Below are 23,326 nucleotides of genomic sequence, written 5' to 3'. Positions count from 1 at the left end.
ATGTTTCAGCAAATGCTTCCCACGTATTAGTACTAAAAGATCAGAATGGTAAGTTCATAATGTCTTTGAATAAATACATAGAGCTGGAAAAATACTGAAGGTATGATTCTGGCTTCTTGGTGCCCTGGATGTGATTTCTTAATGTGTGTTGGAAAATATAAACAAAGCCCAAACACTCATCATGCCTTGCTTCGGTACTTTCCCTTATCTGGAGTCTCACTGCAGAGGTGCTAAGCACAGCATGCAACGATGCTGCAGCTAATTTGGAGCTGTTATTAAAGCGAGTGGAAGTTCTCCATGCACCTATGAACTTACCCAGTCATACTCTGAGGCTTTTGGATGTAAGAGAATTTTTATCGAACTTGTGAGCTGTTTTGGCAGAGAACAACCTTATTCCTTTGTAGATCTGCTTTACAGGTGAGTTACCCCAAATCACTAGAGTCTTATAAGACTACTGACAGCAGTAATCTTTTCAGAGTGCCACTTTCTTAAACAGACCTCAACGGCAAAAGAAAAAAAGAAGTAATTTCCCTGGCCTTATTATTTTACGAGCACTCGCTATCAGCTCGGTTTAGGGAAGCGCTGAGGCTCCTTATTTGCATACGGCGCTTTGAGAAGCAGACGACTAATGAGTGCTGATTACTGAGCTTCAAAAAACTCCGTCTCAACCCCCCCGGCTTGGGGGCCGGTGTCTCTCGCTGCTCGCTTCCCTGCGGCGCGTTTGTTTTGCAGACGGGCGCAGGAGGAAGAGGAGGAAGAGGAGGTGCTGGGGGAAGGGAAAACCCCGGCTCCCCTCTGCCGCTGCCCGGCCTTGGCGGGGGCAGGTGCCCGCAGGTGGATGAGGTGCCCGGCCCCTTCCCTCCTCTCCCCCCGCCCCGGCTCCTCCCTGGCCGCCACCGCCGCTGCTCCCGGTCGGCGCCGCGTCCCGCTCCGGATCCGCTCCGCTTCTGCTCCGCCGCAGCGGGGGCGGCCCCAGGTAAGCGGGGGCTCCCCCCTGCCATGCCCGGCCGGGCCTCGGCGCCTCCGGGGCCGGGGGGCTGCCGCCTGACCCTCGCTTCGCCGCCCAGTCCCGGCCGCCCCCCTCCCCCTGCGTTTGCTGGCGTTTAACCGAGGCTTGGCTTTTGGGGGCGCCGAGGGACCCCGGCGGCAGCATGGAGGCCGTGTCCCCCACCCCCGGTCCAGCTGCTTGCCCCCTTCCCCAAGGCCGTCCCTGCAGCGGTGGGTGAGGCGAGGTGGGACCTGGAAGCCGGTAACGTGGTCTTTTGGGGTGCTGGGGCCAAGCTGCAGAGAGCTCTGTGCACCCTGAAGGCGCCCCAACTGGTGCTTCTCGAGGTGAATGTTATCTATTCTTGCCATCGTGATGAAGGGAAGAGAGATGCTGTGAGATGGGGCAGCTCCTTCGAGGTCGTGGAGGCTGTGGCTGTTCCCATGGAGGTTAAACCAAACCAGCACCTAATTCTGGGACCTCCTCGCTGTGTCACCACCGTTTGGTTTCTTGCAAAAGCGCTGATTCGCGGCTACAGGTGACACGGTTTGTTGAGTAGCATTTTGGAAGAGCAACGTTGTTGATAGAGCAGAGTGCCTTCCAGCACGATCCATCTTATCAAAACTTCCAGGCCAAGACTTTGAGGGTTGGAATAAACCTTCCCTCTGCACGCTGCTTTGGGCAGCTTTCTTGGTGATCACACCTTACTGGCACCTAGAGTTTCACTGCAGGTTTGCAGGGCTACGTGTAGGTCAGTGAATTTGAGAGGCTGCTTTCACACTGCGCCGTTGTCCCGAGTATCCCTGTTTGCCCTGAGTTAAATTACACCTTCAGCGCTTTAGAAAGAGCCGGAGGGAGCAGCTTGCCCTCTGAAGGCTGACTTGTGTTAGGTGGGGCAGCGCTAGGTGAGGAACGAGACTGATGCTGTGTGGGACATCAAAAGTTTACGTAGGGCAGTGGATCTAGAGCAAATCTGTCGTGGTAGTCCAGCCTAGGACGAAATGGTATTCTAGGAAAAACAGACTGAAGCAGCATTCTGGGTTGCTGGTCGGAATATTTCCCTTGGAGATGCCACTCCTGGAGGTGCGGGCCCTTCCCCTGCTGTGTGCAGTCTGCCTCAGTGCAGGGTCTGCCGCTGCGTTAGTACTTGTCCTGTGTCTTTGATGCGTGGATCCCTAAACCAGTCCCTGGCAATGAGGGTTCACCCCGTGGGTTGGATTCAAACCTCCTGCTGGTCAGCTTGCTTTTCTTCCTTATCTGCCATAGACCCCTTGAAAGTGGTTTATAGCTCCTCAGGAGGTGGTGCTCACAGGTTGAAAACAGCTGACCTAGACAAATACCTAAATAAGCCAGATTTATTAACATTGCTAGTTTTTATTTATTTTTCTGTGGGGTGGGTGCCTCCCGCTAAGTGATAACTGTCTGCAAGCTCATTTGTTTGCAACTCGGATGTGGTAAACAGGTGTTCTTGAGAGCTTCCCCCCTGCCAAGAAGCAGCCAGAGGCTCTCACTGCTGCAACCCGAGACTTGAATTTTGCTACGTGAAGCTGAGGTTGTTTGCTTCTGCTATAGGGGAAATGGGCAGAGGCAGAACCAGGGGTGTAATATAGGGAAAGAAAGCATCGAAATGCCAGGCTGGCAGTTAGAGCATCCTTTAGCAATCCAGTGATCTGTGTATGAGGTGCTGGGTGCCATGGGCAATAACTGCATCTGTACCAATGGATAGATCCAACTCCCACCATACCTGCAAATATGATTCTCTTGAACTCTTGCCCTCTCTGTCTTGGAAACAGGTTTTAGTAGGGCTATAACTCTTCTGCCACTCATCATCCACTCAGCTAGGCAATGCCTTCTCTGCCTCCTTTCCCACTCCACCTTTCCTAATTGCTTGCACGTGATCTTCCCCCCCCCCCCCCCCCATATATAAGCATCTCATTTACTTGTGATAGGCAGTTTCATGGTAACATTTGTTTTCAGGGAAAACAAATAGAGCATTACTCATATTACGAATACAGTATCCTACAACCGTTTAAAATGAGACTGGTACGCGTAGAACTTTTTAATGCTTTTTTTTTTGCCTGTGAAAGTAGTATGAATCTTGGTTTGCTGGCCTCGAGAATGCTGTTGTATTGTGGACTTTATTTGAGTTTCTGGTAGAGCTTATCAAGAGGTGCTTTTTTTTTTTTTACCACCTGTTGATAAGTGGTTCTATAGTTTAATGATGTTTTAGGAGCTAATCTGGAAGAGCTCCAAAACTATTTCTTAGGAGACCTAGGAATGCTGAGGCTCTATTGTGGCAAACTGACTTTCTTGTAAATATTTGCACAGTCGTGTATAGTTCTCTGCAAGACAGAATCACAGAATATCCGAGTTGGAAGGGACCCACAAGAATCATCGAGTCCAACTCCTGGCTCCACACAGGACCACCCTAAAACCAGACCGTGTGTCTGAGAGCCTTGTCCAAATGCTTCTTGAACTCTGACAGGCTCAGGGCCATGACCACTGCCCTGGGGAGCCTGTCCCAGTGCCCGACCACCCTCTGGGTGCAGACCCTTTCCCTAACCCCCAGCCTGACCCTCCCCTGTCCCAGCCCCATGCCATTCCCTCGGGTCCTGTCGCTGTCCCCAGAGAGCAGAGCTCAGCGCCTGCCCCTCCGCTCCCCTCGTGAGGGAGCTGCAGGCCACCATGAGGCCTCCCCTCGGCCTGCTCTGCTCTGGGCTGAACAAACCAACACTTAATATTACCGCTTGGGCACATTGAGCAGAGCTTACCCTTATTGAGAAGGTTAGCTGAAAAGCGAGGACACTGAAATAACTCAATTTCAATTACTTTAGACATTCAGGTTCTTGTTGATTTGGTTTTGACCCATCCAGAGGTTAGATTTCACCCCAAAGGAGTAAATTACTTTTTTTTTATCATTGCAGTAAAAATATCCAGTACTACTTCCAGATGTATTGAGGAAATCTTGTTGATGAAATTATTTGAACATTCTTATTTAATTCCTTTCCTCTTTCAAAAATAAATGGATTTTAAACCTTTTTATAGTTTATTTGTAATTCATGATATTTTTAGTGCTGCTTGTTAAACAGGGACCTTGACCATGTTTCTTTTTCTGTTGTCCAGGCAGTAAAAGCAAGAATTGCCCATTGTGTGAAAAGATTATGCAAGTAAATTTGGAATCACCTCTTTGCTCATTTGCTCCCCACCCCTTACTATCACAATTGTCTACCTGTAGCTACTGAAGTTTCTTGGATAACATAAAAGAGTTGGATGTAAACAAATAAAAGCATACTTCCTTTGTAGCATCATCAAGAAAAGCCATAATTTGTTGGTTTATTCTGTATTAAGATTGAGCTTTGCACTCCATTAACATTTTAATGAGTATGCTGTATTTCTTTATCTGGATAATAAGAATGGATATTTTTGGATATGAATTGGTGTTAGTCACTGCTTATGTAGATTGTTTGGATACTTTTATGCTTCCTCTTCTTAGAAGCTGAACTTGTCTTTATGCATTTGGTTTTTAACAGTTCTTTTTTTTCTTCTTTCTTGTTTGCACGTGTTTGCTTTTACATAGGTATAGTTATCAGGATCTGGTCTGTTTTTTACTTATTTATTTATTCAGTTGATGGTCTTTATTAGCTGTTTAGCTAAGCTCTATGATAGTATTTCTGTTTAAGGAAATGGAACAAAATACATACTGAAATAATAAAGAAATATGGGAAGTAGACTGTTGGCAATATAATCCTGGCATCATTAGCCAATTGACTGAATTTACAGTGTTATATTAGTATGGTTGAAGGTAACTATTCCATCTTGTTGACTTACATGTGTCACCTGGACACAATATATAGCTATCTCTATGGAAAAGGCTGTGGGAACTAAGGTAGCTGGTAGTACGTGCAGAGTTCTGCACCTCCAGAACCATGGTACTGCTCGTAATTAGCAGTTACAACATGGTGTGTAATAAGGAAGTAACATGTTTATTTCTTGCGTGGAGAAACTAGGGTAAAAGCCTAGGGTAAAAGTCTGGTTTTTATGAACAAAAATGGGACTCTGTCTCCTGTTTGTTTTTCCCTTGTAATTTTTTTATTCGTCTTTATGGGACGTTGGCTCCTGGTTATTGAAGGACACACGCGGTATAAAGGAGCCGTGACCTGTTGCTGCTGCAAGGAGGCGAAAGCAGAGGCTTACCTTCACCTGGCAGTAGCAAGGTGAGGGGCTTAGGAGGGTGGGGCGGTGAGAAGCACCTACCGCTGAGCAGCACAACTCTGCTCAGTGCTTTTCTTGTCCATGGGACAGTGGTAGGGAGGAGGAAGACAAGCCTTTGGGGAACTCATGTTCTAGGGAGTCTATATCCAGTTAAGTAGCAAGTTATCAAATGAGGTAGAGACCTATCAAATTGCCATTTTTTTTTTTTAATATACAGGATTGATTTGTAGGAATTCATTGAAAACTTTTTTCTTTTTTTTTTTTCCCACCAAAAAGTGTTGGATTTAATTTGTCTTGGGTGAATCTAATCTTTTCAATTTTCTTCCATTCTGACAACTTTTTTGGAAAAAAATGTATGTTTTTTAAGTCTAATAAACTGTGACAGAACTGTACTTAAAACACTCCTTAGACACATGTAAGAAGGAGCTAAGATATTTTAAGTAATAGCTGTCTGCTGTGAGGCAGTGTTTCATAGAATGGAATGGCTTGGGTTGGAAGGGACCTCATAGACAATCTACTTCCACCCTCGTCCTGCCATAGGCAGGGATGGCACCCACTAGATCATGTTGCCTGGGGCCTCGTCCAGACTAGCCTTGAACACCTCCAGGAATGGAGCATCCACAACCTTTCTGGACAACCTGTTTCAGTGTTTCACCTCCCTCTGAGTGAAGAATTTCCTCCTAACATCTAATCTAAGTCTCCCCTATAAGTCCCCTTCAAGTACTGAAAGGTGGCAATGAGATTCCCCCAGAGCCTTGTCTTCTGTAGGTTGAACATTCCCAGCTCTCTCAGCCTTTCTATGTAGGAGAGGTGCTCCAGCCCCTTGATCATCTTTGTAGGCCTCCTCTGGACCTGCTCTAACAGATCTACAACCTTCTTGTGATGATGGCTGTATATTTTGTACTCTAAATATGTTGAACATTTCTAATGACAGCCATCTTCATTGGCGACCTTGATGAGAGAATAGGGTCCACCCTCAGCAAATACGCAGATGACACAAAGCTGGGAGGAGTGGCCGACACGCCAGAAGGCTGTGCTGCCATTCAGTGAGACCTGGAGATCTGGGCAGGAAGAAACCAAACGAGGTTTAACAAGAGCAAGTGTAGAGTCCTGCACCTGGGAAGGAACAACCGCATTTATCAGTACAGGCTGGGGGATGACCTGCTGGAGAGGAGCTCTGTGGAGAAGGACCTGGGGGTCCTCGTGGATGACAGGTTGGCCACGAGCCAGCAGCGTGCCCTGGTGGCCAAGAGGGCCAATGGCATCCTGGCGTGCATTAAAAGGAGCGTGGCCAGCAGGTCAAGGGAGGTGATCCTCCCCCTCTACTCTGCCCTGGTCAGGGACTCCAGTCACCTGGAGCACTGTGTCCAGTTCTGGACTCCCCGGTACAAAAAAAGACAGGGATCTCCTGGAAAGAGTCCAGCGGAGGGCAACAAAGATGATACAGGGCCTGGAGCATCTCCCTTATGAGGAAAGACTAAGAGACCTGGGTCTGTTCAGCCTTGGGAAGAGAAGACTGAGGGGAGATCTTATCAATATTTATAAATACCTGAAGTGTGGGAGACAGAGGGATTTGGCCAGCCTATTTTCAGTGGTTTGTGGTGACAGGACAAAGGGCAATGGTCACAAACTGGAGCACAGGAAGTTCTGCACCAACATGCGAAAGAACTTCCTCATGGTAAGCGTGATGGAGCACTGGAACAGGCTGCCCGGGGAGGCTGTGGAGTCTCCTTCTCTGGAGATATTCAAGGCCCGTCTGGAAGCCTACCTGGGCAACCTGCTCTAGGGAACCTGCTTTGGCAGGGGGCTTGGACCTGATGATCTCTTGAGGTCCCTTCCAACCCCTACAATTCTGTGATTCTGTGAAATTATAGCATTATTTCTTTGCTTTCAGAGTTGTGGAAAAAAAAAAAAGCAAACTTGATTTTTGGAACTTCTGGAATGCTGAAGGGCCAAGTGCTTGTTCTGCTCAATATTGGAGTAAACTGAAGGGTTTGAAATTCAAGGGCTTGACAGCATATGAATGATGATTCTCTTTCGTTCATTGGCTATAGTTTTCTCAATGCTGTAAGGTGTTGCATGGCAAGCCGATCTGCAAGGCTTTGCCCCCTGGACATTGTCTTGTTCTTTCAAGCCTGCTGCAGGGATGACCTCCATCCTTGTGTTCTTGCCTAGGGATCCCAGTACTCTTTAACTCTGCTATCTCATTTTAAAGAACGTTTGAGGTTTCTTCAGATGTACCCGGTAATGTGCCATTATAACTTGGCACGTATTTGGGGAAATGACTGGTGGGGGAAGGGAAGGGTAATTCCGTGTTCCCACTAAACTCTTTTCTTATCGATGTGGGTTTACACTACTTTTATGTGGGATGTATTTAAATCTGTCAGATGTGTGAGCCTAAACTATTGGCCTGAGATAAGGCAGTCCCATGCCTTCCAGTTCTGTCGCTCTTGGAATGGGGACTATTTGGCAGGTCAGTTTGTTTTTCCATGGCCCAGCTTGCTTATCCGTGAATTTGCTGCAGTATCCTTGATTTGCCTGTAAAACATCTTGAAGTGTCTCAGTGATGTATGTTCAAGAAAATTGTATCATTATTGGATGCTAGCCATCACTTTTTTGTATTTGAAACGTGCAATCTAATGGAAGTCTAGTGTTTTTGGTTTAATCTCTTTTTAATACCATGGCAAATAATTTAATTGAAATGTGTATGTACCTATGTCTTACCTACGTTTTGTGGTGTGGTAATGGAAAATCTCTTATTAATTAGAAGTTGGATGGGAAGTAGTTTAACAAGGACTGAAATGGGAGAGGTGGTTAACAGCGAGTTAAGCAACAGCGATTTATTTTTTTCTGTAGTTAATTAAAGAGAAATAGTGAGGAAGCGTGTCATCTGCCAGCTTGTAAAGAATTTCAAATTGAAATGTAGAAAATATTCTTTTTTCTTGTTTGTTTGTTTGTTTGTCATGCCTGGCTTACCTCAGAATCGCCTAGTATTCTTCCTTCCATCTGTTATCATTAAACTTCTGTACCTTTTTTTCCTTCCTTTTCAGAGAACAAGTAACAACATATCTTCCTGTGAAGTGTTACTTGTCCTCTGAGTTTAGGCAGAACTGCATTTCCCAGCTCTACAATGAAGAACTGACTAAGAATGGATGCAACATAAAAGAGAAGTCCTGCAGACTTAGTCACCAGTCTTGATGGACTTACTGTAAGTAGGAGTAGGGCTTGTTTTCTCTTGTCTGCCATGCAAGTAAGAGTTCAACTGTGTGTTATTTTATTTATTTATTTTTCTTTTTGGTAGCACAAATAGGCGAATACCATGATCAGCCTTCCTAAACTGTCATGAAGTATTGGCATGTTCTGGGTGCTAAGCTGCAGTTGACATCTGCTTCAAAGACATTTGAAATTCAGTTCTGGGTGAGGTGACACCTAGGTGCAGGCTCTAAAACAACCTTCTGCTTTAGGCTAAATTATGCTGTGTCTTAGTGCAGCTGCTCTATATAGTAGTGGCTTGCAACAGGGGTGGTGGCATTGTGCCGGTGTGCAGGGCTTGTTCTGGAAGATGGAGAACTGTGTTGCTCAGCGTGTGACTGAGGCACTTCCCGTGCTTTTTCTCAAGTAGGGTAATACTATGAGAGGTCTCTGTAGATTAAATTATTTATTAAAATGATCGCTTGTGGCTGTGTATAGCCACCTGTTAGAAAGGCGACAGCAAACATTGTGCATTTCTTGTGTTTCTGCTAATCTTTGGTTTTACCTAATGTTAATGTTTAACTTCAAAATAAACTGCTATATGCCTGAAACTTTGGATGCAGCTCCTTTGTTTTACTCTGTTTCAGTAAGATTTGTATTGGTGTGGCATGCTGTTTCACTGCAATCCTTCTTTCCCCTCTTTTTGGTGTGGTGGCCACGAAGTATAACCAAGAAGAAAACTGTTTGCAACACAGTGGAGTGAAAATGGTGTGGTTTGCAGGGCTACCATCTGTAGCATTATTAAATGAGTTGGTGGCATTTGTATTTCCTTATGCGTTGTTCGTCGTCTTGTTTCCATGTCATAAACTTCAGTGATACATGAGTAAGTGTTGAGAGAGGCAGGAGGAACCGTGCCTAGCGCTGACAGCGGGTGGGTTGCTGCCAGGGTGCCCTACAATGCTCCTCCTGTCAGCGAGGGTGAGCACTGCCTCAGTCCTCTCGGTTTGCTAGGCGCTCGTGTTGATGAATAGTGGCCACTGTATAATGCTCAAGGTTGTATTGAGAGGCTATTGAGATCTGATTTCAGGCTGTACCTTAATTTATACCCTGTCTTGAAATACTTCCCTATTTTTTTCTCTCGATTTGGCATTTTTTCAAAGGAAAAACAAGAGAGGTGGATAAAGCTTTTGGTTATGATCGTTTCCTGTTTTTTGTAGGTTCACGCTTTACTTCCAAACACTTGGGTTGTTTCAGTACTACTGACAAAGGAAAGATGACCTCTACTGTAGTAAGTAAACAAAATGCTTCTTTATTTCTTTTTTAATGGGGTTTTATTTCTTTACAAGTAACAGACTATTGAGTTATGTACTGGTTAGTAAGTCTTTTAAAATGTGGATATAAGTATTTCTTATGTTTTTTGCATAATGGGAAAGATATACTGTGGGACAGGTGTAAGAGGCTTGGATTAACTAGGATTTCAAGTGCTCAGATACCTCTAGGAGAGATTTATGCTTTCAAAGATTGTTCGAGAGAGATTGGCATGGTTTCTGATTAATTCTTAAATCTCTCGCAAGGTAAGTATTCCACAACCTGTTGTTAGGCCAATGTGTTTCAGAAGTAGCTCAGGTGTACTAGGTCTTCCCATAGGACAGAATGGTAAGTAAGCATTTTTCTTAGACATGGACAGCTGAGTACACAAAGGCTGTTAGTTGCCAGCATTTCTTTTGGTGATGGTATTGCCTAAAACAGTCCGTGCTGCTTATTTGTTCGCTGTCAGATGTTCCAGTGAAATAGTTGGTGCAGCCACCTGGTGGGCTGGGTTCAAAAATCTTTTTTAGATTGAGTTACTTTGGACCAGGAAACTGATCTCTTAATATGCCTTTGGGCATCACTCTGTTATTTTTATTATTCAAAGTATAAGGAATTAGGCATGTGCTGTAAATCTCTCTCCATGTAAATTGGAGTCACTGGTATGTATGAGCACGTGTGGTGGATTCCTGCAGTAGCAGAATTACTTATTAGGGTTCTGTATGGAAATGGTATCTTAAATTTACTTTGTCTTAATTGCAGTCTTGCCTTTTTTTTGTTTCCTTTCCTGTAATGTTATCATTTAGGGCCCACCACCATACTATGAAAACGGTGGCTTTCAGCCAGAAAACTATTTTGCCAGGCCACCAGCAGGTGCTAACCCATATCCACCGTACTTCTCTACAAATGCTCCATCAGTGCCAACCTATGTCCCAAGAGTTTCAACCTACCAGTCAACTAGTCCAGTAGCCCCTTCATCTGGGAGGACTTGTTCATCAGGTAAGATTTGTCGGGATTTCTTCCAGTTTCAGGCTTAATGTCCTCCAGAGTAAGGGGGTCTTCCCTTCACATTCCTGTGTTGAAGGAATATGCAAAAGCCTGCTTCCTCCTTGTGGATGAAGAAGTGATGGGTGGGATGCAGGTGTAACTGCATCTGCAGTGAAGGAAGGGTGTTGGAATGGAGAAAGTCTGATGGACAAACACCATCTAGTTTTAATTTCAAGGAAATACACATAATGCTGGTCTCCATGTTGGAAATTACCTTATTTGTAAACCTAATTTCTCTTTTTGTCCTTGTTTCCGTTTCAGGTGTAAAGAAAACCATAATAATTATAATATCCATTTTAATAGTCATTTGTTGTGCAGTTGGTGCTTTCTTCATTTGGTATTTTGGTAAGAATTACTTTTTTGTTTTGTATTGTTCTGAAAGAAAGGAAGTAGTAAACTTGTATGGTTAGAAGCATGCATTTTTTTATCTTTTTATGCTGAATTAAGGACAGGAAAGACTTTATCTCATAAGAGAGAAACTGATGTTGCTTGTAAAAATAAACCACAACTATGCGCTTCTTAAAATTATTTTTAAGTAAACAATGTTGCTATTGCTTTCTTTTCCATTTGTCAAGTAAATATGTTTTTGACATCAAGTGATGTCATCACCTTTTTGACTCCTGGAGCACCTTATTCAGTTGGCTTTTCTGGAAAGCTACAAACTGTCTGGGAAAAGCTGGTGTAGTACAAGTGTACATTGCAGTAGCTTTGCTGCAGAGCACTTTGATGTTTTACAAGGGTTTTTTGCGTTGGTGGATACCTGGCATGTGTCTGTCTGTGGACAACTGGTCCTACAGTACGTTTCATTAGGGAAATGACTACTGTATATTGTCTCTGACATGAAACTCTGTTGTAACTTGACTTAAATTCAAGGGTAGGAAGGAGACTGAAGTAAATTTGTGTAGCTTAACTGGCAGAGTATAAATGATTAAGATGTATTTTATTGTGGTAAAATGGGATCTCTTTCAGAGCAGAAGTAATTCATGCATGTTTGTTTGTTTCTGTGATGGCTTTGATTTGAAAGTGTGTTAAAATTGTGTGAGCCCAGTCCAAGTAACCACCGTAAGCTGGAACACAAGTGATATGTTCTGTGCAGGAAAGGAAAGGGAAGAGAGAAGGTAGTTCATTTAAAGCTATTAGATGACACTTTTGTGTTCTTAGGGTGGTTGTTTTTTTAACTGTGATTTATACAGAGTGAACGTAGTCTTGTTTTAAACAGGACTGAAAGCAACAGGATGTAATTAGAGTAATTTCTTTCTTCCTCCTTTTCTGATTATAAATGCTATGCTTTATCAGTGTGAAGTTAATTCCTTTTAGACAACTTAATGGTGTTTGTTTATTTGAGGGAGACAATAGACAAAATCCAGTCAGCTGCATCTATGACTGAATTTGACAAGCGATGTAAAGGACAGATAGCAATAAATCTTGTTGTGTCAGGCTAGGTTTCTTCCTATCTCTGAGTTTAAGCTTTCCGATGCTTTACTCCGTCAAACTGGCATGCTCCTTAAGGTGAGAGTTGGCAGTGGTTGCCTGAGGCTGAACTGATGTTCAGTCTAATGACTGTGCGGCTTTCTCCTTACAGTGCAGAATCGTTGCCTCGGATCGTTAATAGAGTGTGGGTCTTCGGGAGTGTGCGTGTCTCCCTCAGACTGGTGTGACGGAGTGATCAACTGCCCAAATGGGGAGGATGAAAACCGTTGTGGTGAGTGCTGGTGGTCAAGGCAGGGGACTTTTAGCCAGCTGCAAGCATTCTTGAGCAAATCCCCTTGTCTAAAGCTTGCCTAAGTTACCATAGGGCCGGCTTAGGCTCAGTTATATCTCCATAATGCTTTAGGAAGTTTGAGTGCTTCAAATCCTATATTCAGATCTTCAGTCTGTTTTCAGTCCAATTGCACAGCTGGAACAAAATGACTGGCTCAGCGGGTCATACAATAATTAAGGTTGGTAAAAACTTCCAAGATCAGCTGGTCCAACCCCCCCCCCCCCCCACCACCACCAATGTCACCCACTGAACCGTGTTCCTAAGCACCACGTCCAACCTTTCCTTAAGCACCCCTGGGGACTGTGACTGTACCACCTCCCTGGGCAACCCCTTCCAATGCCTAAAAGTCAAGCTGGCTTGATTTAGAATAAGCTTTAAAATATTACCTTCTAATTTAAGTCTAGTTTGTGCAAACCTGAATATAACATTGGTTCTGGAATGAACAGTCATAATTGACTTCTTAGTAGAACTTCAGGTGATAGTGTAAGTCTTTTTCCAGATATTTCACATTCCTTCTTCTCCCAGTACTTTATTTTCAACTTTGTAACTGCTTTGTGTAAGAGAGCTTAGTCTGATTAGTGTTTCCAACTCAAAAGATGTTAAGAGGAGTTTTGGTGCAGAGCTGAAAACGTAAAGTGGAAATGGCATCAATTCACCCATTCCAAAAGTGTGGCATCTTGATTCTAACACCTGTGTTGTGCTCATTGTCTGTTTGGGAACTCTTCTTCTGTACATGCTTCATGCAGTGTTAGTGTTTACTAGCATATGCTCTAAAGCTGTTCCTCTCCGTTTGGTTGAATAATGTGTTTTTGAAGAAGCTTGTTCAGTCTGCTCTTTCATTTGAACTATTTTATATTGAATTCTTCTGAAAATAAGTACATAGTGGGGCATGGAATGTCAGAGCTAATTGCTCCTTGTTACATTCTTTGTCTACAGGCGCTTGTCTTTTTGGTGTATTTAAGATATTATATATTATAACAGTTTATATTTTATTTATACATAATACACGGTTGTGTAGGTAGATGATAAAGATGATTGGGTATTTCAGTCTTCTGCAGTGGTGGAATATGAAAAAAACTTGAGAATAAAAACTGAAATGACAAGATGAACACTATATTGCACACTTGCCTTTTAAACTGGTAGTTATTTTAAATTCCCTTGCATAAAGGAATTAAATCACTGTTATATTTCTGTCTACTTGGTATTTAACTAGAATTTGAGTAGATGGCAGCATTAAATTAACACTGGTTTATAGATGCAAGCAAATATAACGGGTATTTAATAGCTTTAAGTAGAGAAAGAAGTAGTATAGCATGTGTGGTGTTCTTCTTACTATTTTTTTTTTTTTCTTTTCTGGCAGTTAGACTTTTTGGACCAAACTTCATCCTTGAAGTTTATTCACCTGTCAGCAAAGACTGGTATCCTGTTTGTCAAGATGACTGGACTGATGATTTTGGAAAGATTGCGTGTAAAGATATGGGCTATAATGTGTAAGTCTAACCTTTATCAGTCTTTGAAAATGCATAGAGTGGTTAAAATTTTCCTCTTGCAGTTTTTAAGAATACATATGTGAAGTAAAAAGCAGCTGGCAGTCTCCTGAGGACACACATAACAGATGCTGGTGTGAAGAGCAGCATAAATGTTTGTGGCCGGAATGCTGTCCATGTTCTCCCTGTGTAAACACTAGCGTAAATTCTTCCACAATTCTTCAACAACTCCGTGTTGCCTCTCTTTGATGTGGTTGGCAAATGCTGTCTTCTGGTGTGGGTGGGGTAAGGCAGTGAATTTATTGTCCAGGAAGAACTTGCATACACCCCACTCAGAATTAAGGTCTCCGAACCAGCAATGCCTGAAGTAGTTTCCAATCAGTAAGACAGCCCAGCAGCTACTATACAAGGCTGGTCCTCAGCCGGAAAGCCCTGCAGAGCAGCAGCACTTACTACCCCTGCAGATGTCCCACAGAATGTGGCTGTTACATCCTATTGGACCTGAACTTTGCTATGCTGTGTAAGTGTACCAGCAACGGCATCTCTTCGTTATGTCCTGTTTCATAAGGCTGAAGATTCCTACCATGTACATACACATACTAGATAAAAATATTTTAATCTAGTAACTGTCTGATGGGAAACTGAGATTGATGAATGTTTAAAGAAATCTGTTTGTCTGGCATTGTACTGCTCCATTGGGTTCTGTGCTTAATGTAATATATATATATATTAGTGTTGTTCATGTCAGAAGCTCTGGCTTGGCACTATTTATTTTCACTTGTTTGAAAACTGAAACTGCTGGGTTTCTTAACAGAGTCTTTCTGTTTCACAGAGATACATATTACTATAGTCAAGGAGTAGCAGCTGAAGTCAACTTTAAAAGCTTTATGAAGGTGAACACAAGTGCTGGGAATACAGACTTGTATAAAAGGCTACATTACAGGTATCTTAATACAAACTAATTTCCTTTTATGAGGGGTACCTTTAGCTGTTGTGGGACACATAGCTTCTGCCTACAGCATAATGCAAGCACTTCTTTCTGTGGGGATTGTTGAGGGAAAGAGGCTTCCTTTTAAATCTGCTTGCAGCAACTGCTTTACCTCTATTTAAAAGCACATCTGTCACTTTTCCATCCTTCCACTCCTTTTCAAAAAACGTAGGTGTCCCATCCTGCTCCCATGCTGTACAGAAGGTTGCCTTGTCTACGATGCCTTAAACAACTCTGAAGCCTCTCGTTTCCTTACCTGTAGACTGCTGTACCTGCAAAGTTTCCATGGCTCCCTTGTTGTTCAAATTCTTCTACGACTGCTTTGTAAATCATCTCAACTTTATCTTATGCTGTTCTTTATCTTGCTCCTCAATAGGCTTACAAGCCTTTTGTGCTGCCTACCTCTACTGGAGTCTGCGGTCTTCCACATGACAGTTTTGGTGAATGCAAGAAATGGTGGAGGCCAGATGGGTGTTGGTAGGGTAGCTGGAGAGAGTGAAGAAAGGAGGGAAGCCTCACCAGGAAGATGAGTGTGAAGGCAGGGCACATAGCTGGAACGGGTAGGAAGCAGCTGGAGGGTGAGCTTTGCCCACCATTTGCCTTGCTGGATGCCTAAAAGCCTGTTTTCTTTTTTTTATTTCTATTGCAGCAATGTCTGTGCATCAGGAAATGTGGTTTCTCTACGCTGCATAAGTAAGTGTCCTTGTTTTCCAGACCTTTGCATGTTCACACCTTTGAATGCTGTGGCAGTAAATCTTTTTGAATCCACGTAAATAATTGCTGTTATTTCATCTACACATTAAAAAACCATGCCTCCCAAGTTTCACATTTTAAGGAGCAGGATTGAAGAGGAGACGAGGGGGATATTAGGTCCCCAGTTGCTCTCTCTGTTGCCTCCAGTTCCTTTAAATGGCTTGCACGTTGTGTGCTCTGTATCCATTGCTATGCTGCTGTGGTGGGAAGCCTGTAGCGCAGTCACTGACGTGGCCATCAGGTGGACACCGTTCCTCACTGTAATAACTGTGGTGAGGTGACTCCTGGGTGTTGCCTGTTCCGTTGCACAACACAATGTTGTGTGTTTATGTGGCTCATTAAAGATACTCGAACGGCAGCATTTAGAGCATTCAGTGAACCACCCTCTTATGGTTCACTTCTGAAGTGATGAACTGAGGGCAACAGCTACCGGCAAGGCAGGGCAGTGTTTGCAATGTGAAGGGTGCCTGGGTCGCGTGAGGCTCAGCCCGGCTTGATCCTGTGAGTGAGCATTGTAGGGCGATGGCTGGGATGTGGGATCAACCACCAGCAGAGTCTGCTCTCCCCTCTCCGCTGTGCCACAGCGAAGCCTGGGCTGAAGAAACCACCTTTAAGACCATCTCTCTCTAACGTCTGTCTGTGTGTGCCTGACTCCCCAGAGTGCGGCCTGCCCACCAAAAGCACGGCCATCATGAACAGGATCGTGGGCGGCAGCACGGCGGCACTGGGGCAGTGGCCGTGGCAGCTCAGCCTCCACGTGCAGGGCACCCACGTCTGCGGGGGCTCCATCATCACCCGCGAGTGGCTGGTGACGGCGGCTCACTGCGTGGAGGGGTGAGTGCCGCGCGGGTCTGCCTGTGGGTGGTCTTCCTTGCTTCTGGTTGGCAGGGGGGGCAGAACAGATCTTGCAGCTTTCTGCTTTAAAACAGAGTCAAATGCAGGCATTGGATGTGGTATTTTAGCTATATAGACTTAAAGTGTTAAGGGAAGTTTTGGAAGCTGCAGATGGGATTTTCTTCCTGTAGAAATCAGACTTGTTTTGCTTGTTGAAGGGGGAAATTAAATTGGACGGAGGTGCTGGGCACGGATGCCCACTCAACTTAAAAGGCAAATTCAAGGCACCAAACTGATGCCAGACAACACAGTGCTGTCACAAAGGCATTACACTTTGCCCCCAAAATGTCCAATATTACAAAACTGTAGATATGTTCAGTTCAAACATGTCTGTACCCTTTATTTCCTCATATCTTCATGCTACACGGTCAAGTAGTAAAGCCCAAGTCAGTATTAACTGTTAGATTTATACCTATCCAAGGAACGCTTTATGTAGGCATTGTAGGCATCAACAGAAGAAAAGAAAAAGAAAAGCTTTGTCCCTTTTTAACATGGAAGCCCAATCTTAAAGGGCAGTTAAGGGTGTTCTCTGGCAGAATGTTTCCTCTTCTATTGGAGGAAAATCCAGTAAGCAAAAACATTTTAACGGTTGGTTGGCTGGTTCACAGTTTGAAACGCAGCCAGAGAAAAATAACTTTGTCCTTCACCTTGAGAAAGGAATGCAAGTGTTTAGTTTTATGTGAAGATCTTATCCCCCGCCTCTGTTTTCAGGTGTGGGCTCTGTAATATGCAACATTTTAGGAAGGGCAACCAAAGTGTAGTTGGGTTAAAGATAATACATGCTTTCAGGATATTTTTTTTGACAATTCTGAGGGAGGGAATTTTAGCAGTTGTGGAAAGCTTTCTACTGAGCATTTGTAAATTGTACTGGAGCACAGTAACTACTTAAATTACATCTAGACCATATGCTTAGAAATTAAAAAAAAAAAAAAAAGGCAACAAACACCACCAAAACAAAAACACACAACCCAACTGAACAGCCTAATAACATTTTCAAGATAATGAAATTCCTTCACTAGATCATGTTTTTTACTAATTCTGGCTTCTGTTGTCCTTCTGTGCTTTGGATAGTGCACAAGTGATAACACTGACATGTGAGACTTTAGAAATAACAGCTTGATCACTCAGCAACTGAAATCAAAAAAGAGGCTTCAGTGTTGCAGTCTCAACCTATAATTTGCTGTGCTGAGTGACTAAGGGGATAGACAATAATTCTTAACCTATTTGAAATATTTTTTTTATATTTATGAAACTAGAGTCAAGCTTTCACAAAGTTAGGTATCTTGTACTTTGTCTTTCAGAAAAACTGACTACAAGATTTTTTTAGATTAAATTAGCTCCCTTTTATGCTATTTGTTCATTTCACCTTTTTTTGATGTGTATGAGACACAGGTATCTGGACAAGGATTTCTCATTTTTTTTGGAGGGGGGCATGTTAATACTTTTGCGTTAACATCAGTAAAAATCATGCTGTTAGGTGACTGATGAGGGGAGGCTGGCCAAAAACAGAGAAGGCATGAGTTACTTCCTAAATTATCTTCAGAAGTAGTAGTCAAATTCATGTACGTTCTTGGTCATGGATGCTAAAGACAATTCTTTGAAGTTTGTAAGCTGAACTCCCTACCAGGGAAGCAAACCTTCTGACCTTTTTTTTTTTTTTTTCTGTAGACAACTTTCTGACCCATATGTCTGGAGAGTTTATGCTGGGATTGTGAGCCAGAGTGTCATTAGTTTAAGAGCTGGATATAGAGTGCAACAAATAATTTCCCATCCAGGTTATGATACGGACACTAAAGACAATGATGTTGCCCTTATGAAGTTAGAGACACCGTTGAGTTTTACTGGTATGTATTCTGTTCTTCTTAAGGAAAAAAATCCAATGGCAATGAACACATCTAAAACTTCTGAAGTTAATGAAGAAATCCTCCTTGCAGATATTTACTCATGGGAAAAACACAAAATGTGGGTAGAGACACCTTCAAGTGCCTTTTGATTTCCTAAGTAGGGTTTATTTACATCTAGTACCAGGTAAGAGAGTTTGGACTAGGTTTAAGCTTGTTCACTTTTCTCCATGGTCAGTAATGTACATTTACTGCAGAGTACTGTAAGGTGTTTAAGTGTTATCACTCCTGTATGTGCAGTCTCAGGGAGTAAGGGTGGAGCAACTGACTAAGTGGTAAACCAAGTTATATCAAATAACTACTGGGATGGGGGGGGAACACACACCACCCCCACCCATCCCACACCCACAAAGTCCAAAGAAACAAAAACCTTGTTCTAAGAAGTTCCTGCTCAGATGGAGGAACATAACACCTCACGTTAGTAGGTTGCTAACATTTTTTTTTTAAACGCATAAAGCTGAAAGGGGCTTTTCTTAAAAGCAGATGCGTATTCTTTGTAAGCAATCAGGATAAATGAGAAGACAAAGCATTATTTAATCTTCTAAGTGCTTTAAGTATATAGGTCCTATATGTGTATAGGTGCTTTATGTACAGGTCCTGTATATTTCAGTGCATCAGTTTAAAACTGATAGAGGTAATCTGTAGGGCTCATCTTCTGCTGGGTGTAGGGAGGTTGCTTTTACCAAGAAAGTTTGTCTCTTTTTCTTCTGCATTTCATACTTCTTGTATACAGGTACTGAATCCTGCTTGCATTGATAATTGTCAGCAGGGTTTTGTAAACAGAATGAAGCTAGCTGTTAGAAGTCTTTGTTCTCTTCTTTGTCCTCCTTTACTGATCAAGAGGACTGGTGTTAATTGTTGATGAATTGAGCTAGAACCATTAACTGTGTTTGTTCCTCACTTTGAGGTCAGGATGCAGTAGGTAGCCCTCTGGGAAAGGGCCACTGCTGAAATTTCTACTGCTGCTTGTGTTGCACGGTATTGCATTATCCTTAAGGAAAGTAGAAAAAACTGTGTGTATATATTTAAAGCAAGTGATGGTCATGCTGAGAAGTTTCATATGCATTTGTTTTGCATTATAGCTGGTACATCTGGGATTGCAGACTGTCACTGTGTTTTTTTTGCTTTTTTTTTTTGTAGATACTATACAGCCAGTTTGTCTGCCTAATCCAGGAATGATGTTCCAGCCCAATCAAGAGTGCTGGATATCTGGATGGGGAGCAGAGTACCAAGGAGGTAAGCGTGGCTCTGGGATATATGGGTCTTCTACAGAGCCGGTTCTCTTCTGGCTAGGTAAATGTATAAGAAGTGAGAAGGAAAAGGGAAGCAAGCTTTCTTTCAGTGCAGAAGGTCCTGGTCTGTGGTAGGTGTGGGGGGGCTGTTGTGGGGAAAATGGACTCGGAATTTGGGTATTGCTGCCCCCTTGTTCTGGACTGCGAAACAGGGGACCTTCTCACCCCTTCCTTTGCTCATGGGCCTTTAACAGCCCTGTGTCTTATGCAGTTGATTCTGGGTTGTGGTGAGCAGGTCCTTGTTCTCTTGCCTTAGGGTACACTGACAGCAATGCAGAGTAACTTGCTGACCTCTGGGAAGGGAGTTTTAATGTCAAAGTATTCTGCATGATGGACCATATGTCTTAAGAGTCCATGCTAAAGTTTCTAGTGGGTTTATTTCACCCTGAACAGTGCTAGCTGCTGGGACTTGTAATAGCAGTGTGACTTGACGCTTGTTCTAATCTTGTCTTTGTGTGTGTGTTTATGTGCATGTTTCAATTTTAGGTAAAACATCAACTAACTTGAATTATGTTATGGTACCTTTAATAGAACATTCTAGATGTAACTCTATCTATATCTATAATGGCATGATTTTGCCTACAATGGTCTGTGCTGGATATCTAGAAGGAGGAATTGATTCCTGTCAGGTAATTATTCCTAATAAACACTTAATAATAATCTGGCTGATTATTTTTCATCTTCTTAGTAGGAATTTTGTCATCTATTAATTAAAAACAGATCCTACAATTATATATTTTTATGACTAACACTTTGGTTGGGTTTCCAGTTCATTTTGTGGTGTCCTGAATGGTAACAAGTGCCTGAAGTCGTTATATATGCCAAGAGGGTGAGGTGGCCCTTATTAATGCTTTGACGATGTTTTGTGATTGTGTGCTTGAAAAAGAAGCTCTTCGTAATCACTACAATACCCTAGCATTACACTTGTGAACAAGAAAGTCAATAAAGTCTATCTCATCTAGTGCTTTGGGCAAACAATTTTCATTCCTATGGCAAACAGTTATCATTCAATACTGTAATTGCCATAGCATTTTGTTTTAGTTGTTCTCTTGAAATGGTCTTTAGCTTTTTTGAAACCTAACCTGTAGTCCTGAAATGAAATGGATCATATTTTGTGTCTTTCCTGATGGCCAGGTCACTGATAGTATGGATATGTTTTGTGCAGGGTGACAGCGGAGGTCCTCTGGTAACAAATAAAAACTCCGTGTGGTGGTTGGTTGGAGATACCAGCTGGGGAACTGGCTGTGCTACTCCCAATAGACCTGGAGTTTATGGGAATATGACTGTGTTTACAGACTGGATTTATAAAAATATGCAGGTAAGATATTTTGGTCTTTAATATTTTTAAATGCCCCAAATCCTGAAACTTTAAATTTAATTATTCATATCCTGTGAGTTGTCTGATAAAGCTATTCCATTGAGAAGCATCCAAATAATGGATAAGATGGTCTGTTAGCACAACTAGAAACTTTTGTTTTTTGTTTTAAACAGGCAAACAGATGACAACGCTGTCTGTCCTTGTTGATGATCAATGTTTCTGAGAACAAGAAAAAATGAAGCCATGGGATATTTATTCACTTTTACAAATGATTTTTCTCCTTGAATTTTCTTTTTAAAAATAACATGGAGGATTGCACACTCGGTTCTGTACTGGCTACAGTGACCGATTTTAATCAGTGAAGGATTATCACAATGAGCACCTTTCTTCTTGATATGGTGCCTGGCAGAAAGTTGTTCTGCCAGCTGCTTTCTAAGATGTCTTTTTTTTTAGTTGAGTACTTTCACTTGATAATCAAGTACAGGTTTGTAATGGCAATTTTGATCACAATTTAGCGTAAGATTTTTGTAGCAGGATACTGAGAAGGTTTAGTAGTGTTTTAAATTAAATGTTAAGTAATGTGAACACTGAATCTCTGAGCTGCTGGTTGGCAATTTAAGAAGAATTGAATGTTTTTTGGTATATATGAAGGGAAGTCTTCATGCACTACGGTAGAGACACAGGAAAAAAATACTGTATATTCAGGTAGTTAATCCTCAGGACCTTGACTGCCGTCATTCAAGTCAAACTGTTCTAAGAGAGATCAGTCTGGCTGTCTCAGTAATTAAAAGTGCTCTTCTGCCTTAAACTGCTCTGAATCTGGAAGGAGCAGGACCTGCCGTCACTTGATGTAGGCCAAGGAGAAGGATGCTTTGGAGCTGCAGCGGGAAGCAGGGAGTTAACCATCCTGACAGGGGTCCCTGGCTGAGCACATCGTGATGAATCTTGAACTCTCCCTGCTGTGAAAGCTGACGTCTGGTCTGTCCTGTCCTGTCCTGACCGTGAGGCTGTGCTGCAGGCAGCGGACCTCTGGCTGCAGTGCATGTCCAGAGGCTGGATGTTCTGTGAGAAGAAATACAACCCCATGTTTCTGCCTAACCAGATGAACTACCTCATTTATTAAATTTGGCTTTTAATTCCTTAGAGCTCTCCTTTAGGTACCTGTATGATGTTTTTAGCAAAAGACAGTTAATATCACAGTGCCACCTCGACTAGGATTTTGAAAATAATTTACAGCCAGTACACAGGATCAAAAAGCCATAACAAGTCACATTTGTTAAGAAGGATAAATTTTTTTTTGAATGAAATGACTCTATTAGTCTTGTTTTCTCTTTTGGTACTGAAATGCAATTATCTTGCATGAAAACACTGCGCCAAATAAATATATTTTTTTTTACAAATAAATTTCCTTTGTAGTGTTTTCTGTCTGGAATGTTTTGAATTCAGCAATTGCTTCCAGTGTCTGAAATCCTCTGAGAATCTGATTTAAGAAAAAAAGAAACAAGACAAAAACATGTAAGAGGGTGATCCAAGAGATTTCTTTAACTCCAGTATTTCAGGTCCTTAGAGAAATCCAGGAGAAGAGCTGGATGTCCAGGAGTGCTGGATGTCTTCGGTGGCTGGGTCTGATGAAATCACTCAGACTGGTGAAACCGAGGTAAAAGGAAGCTTAGCCTGAAGGCAGTGGGTTGAGGCACTTGCACCCTGTTTTGTTATTGCATCTCATGCAGCCTGAAGCAATGTGCACCTGCCTCTTTTCTCAAGGTGCTGCAGGGTGTTTTCAATGGCACTAGTGTCAAGTGTGCCTTGGGGGATACCATGAATTAGTCATTGAATTTGAAGTGCGTGCAAAACAGAAATTAAGTATGTTCATTGTTTTGGTATCAGGCCGTTATATGGCTCGTGGACTGCAGTATTGCAAGTCTACAGTAGCAAATGTGGAAAACTGTCAATAGTGCTGAACAGGGTTGTAAAAGCTGTATGCTCCACTGAGTGCTGTGCTGCAAAAGTCAGCCATCCGCTGCTGCAGTGTTGTGAAGAGAAGGCTTCGCTTATAACCATCTTGAAAATCCTTTCATGACAAACTGTCATAGGCACGTGTTTTTTAGCTCTATGCAGCCAGTAGCACAGCATTGCCCACAAAATAAATCCTCCAGGTGAAAGATATCACAAATACAGTGCAGCGTT

The 23,326-nt window shown here is 42.7% G+C and overlaps 1 protein-coding gene across 1 annotated transcript; it reads left to right on the top strand.

Annotated features, from left to right (window-relative positions):
- Positions 1 to 683: 683 nt before the first annotated feature.
- Positions 684 to 22,559, top strand: TMPRSS2 (transmembrane serine protease 2). Its single transcript, XM_048071483.2, has 15 exons — positions 684 to 976; positions 8,248 to 8,405; positions 9,607 to 9,677; positions 10,504 to 10,696; positions 11,006 to 11,089; positions 12,327 to 12,446; positions 13,867 to 13,996; positions 14,826 to 14,936; positions 15,631 to 15,674; positions 16,394 to 16,568; positions 18,297 to 18,472; positions 19,670 to 19,765; positions 20,308 to 20,450; positions 20,987 to 21,139; positions 21,313 to 22,559. Exons 3-15 carry the CDS (start codon positions 9,663 to 9,665, stop codon positions 21,322 to 21,324), a joined length of 1,452 nt encoding a protein of 483 aa, XP_047927440.1. The 5' UTR covers positions 684 to 976; positions 8,248 to 8,405; positions 9,607 to 9,662; the 3' UTR covers positions 21,325 to 22,559.
- The last annotated feature ends 767 nt before the right edge of the window (positions 22,560 to 23,326 follow it).

The sequence above is a fragment of the Anser cygnoides genome, chromosome 1 (genome assembly GCF_040182565.1).
Source record: "Anser cygnoides isolate HZ-2024a breed goose chromosome 1, Taihu_goose_T2T_genome, whole genome shotgun sequence".
NCBI classification, from domain to species: domain Eukaryota; kingdom Metazoa; phylum Chordata; class Aves; order Anseriformes; family Anatidae; genus Anser; species Anser cygnoides.
The sequence above is the reverse complement of the archived record's forward strand: the minus strand, read 5'-3'. Positions and strand labels throughout refer to the sequence as shown.

Bases quoted from the DNA above. Each gene is read 5' to 3' on its own strand.
- TMPRSS2 (XM_048071483.2), top strand. The intron at 11,090-12,326 runs GTAAGAATTACT...TTCTCCTTACAG, and splicing joins TTTCTTCATTTGGTATTTTG to TGCAGAATCGTTGCCTCGGA. The intron at 12,447-13,866 runs GTGAGTGCTGGT...CTTTTCTGGCAG, and splicing joins GGAGGATGAAAACCGTTGTG to TTAGACTTTTTGGACCAAAC.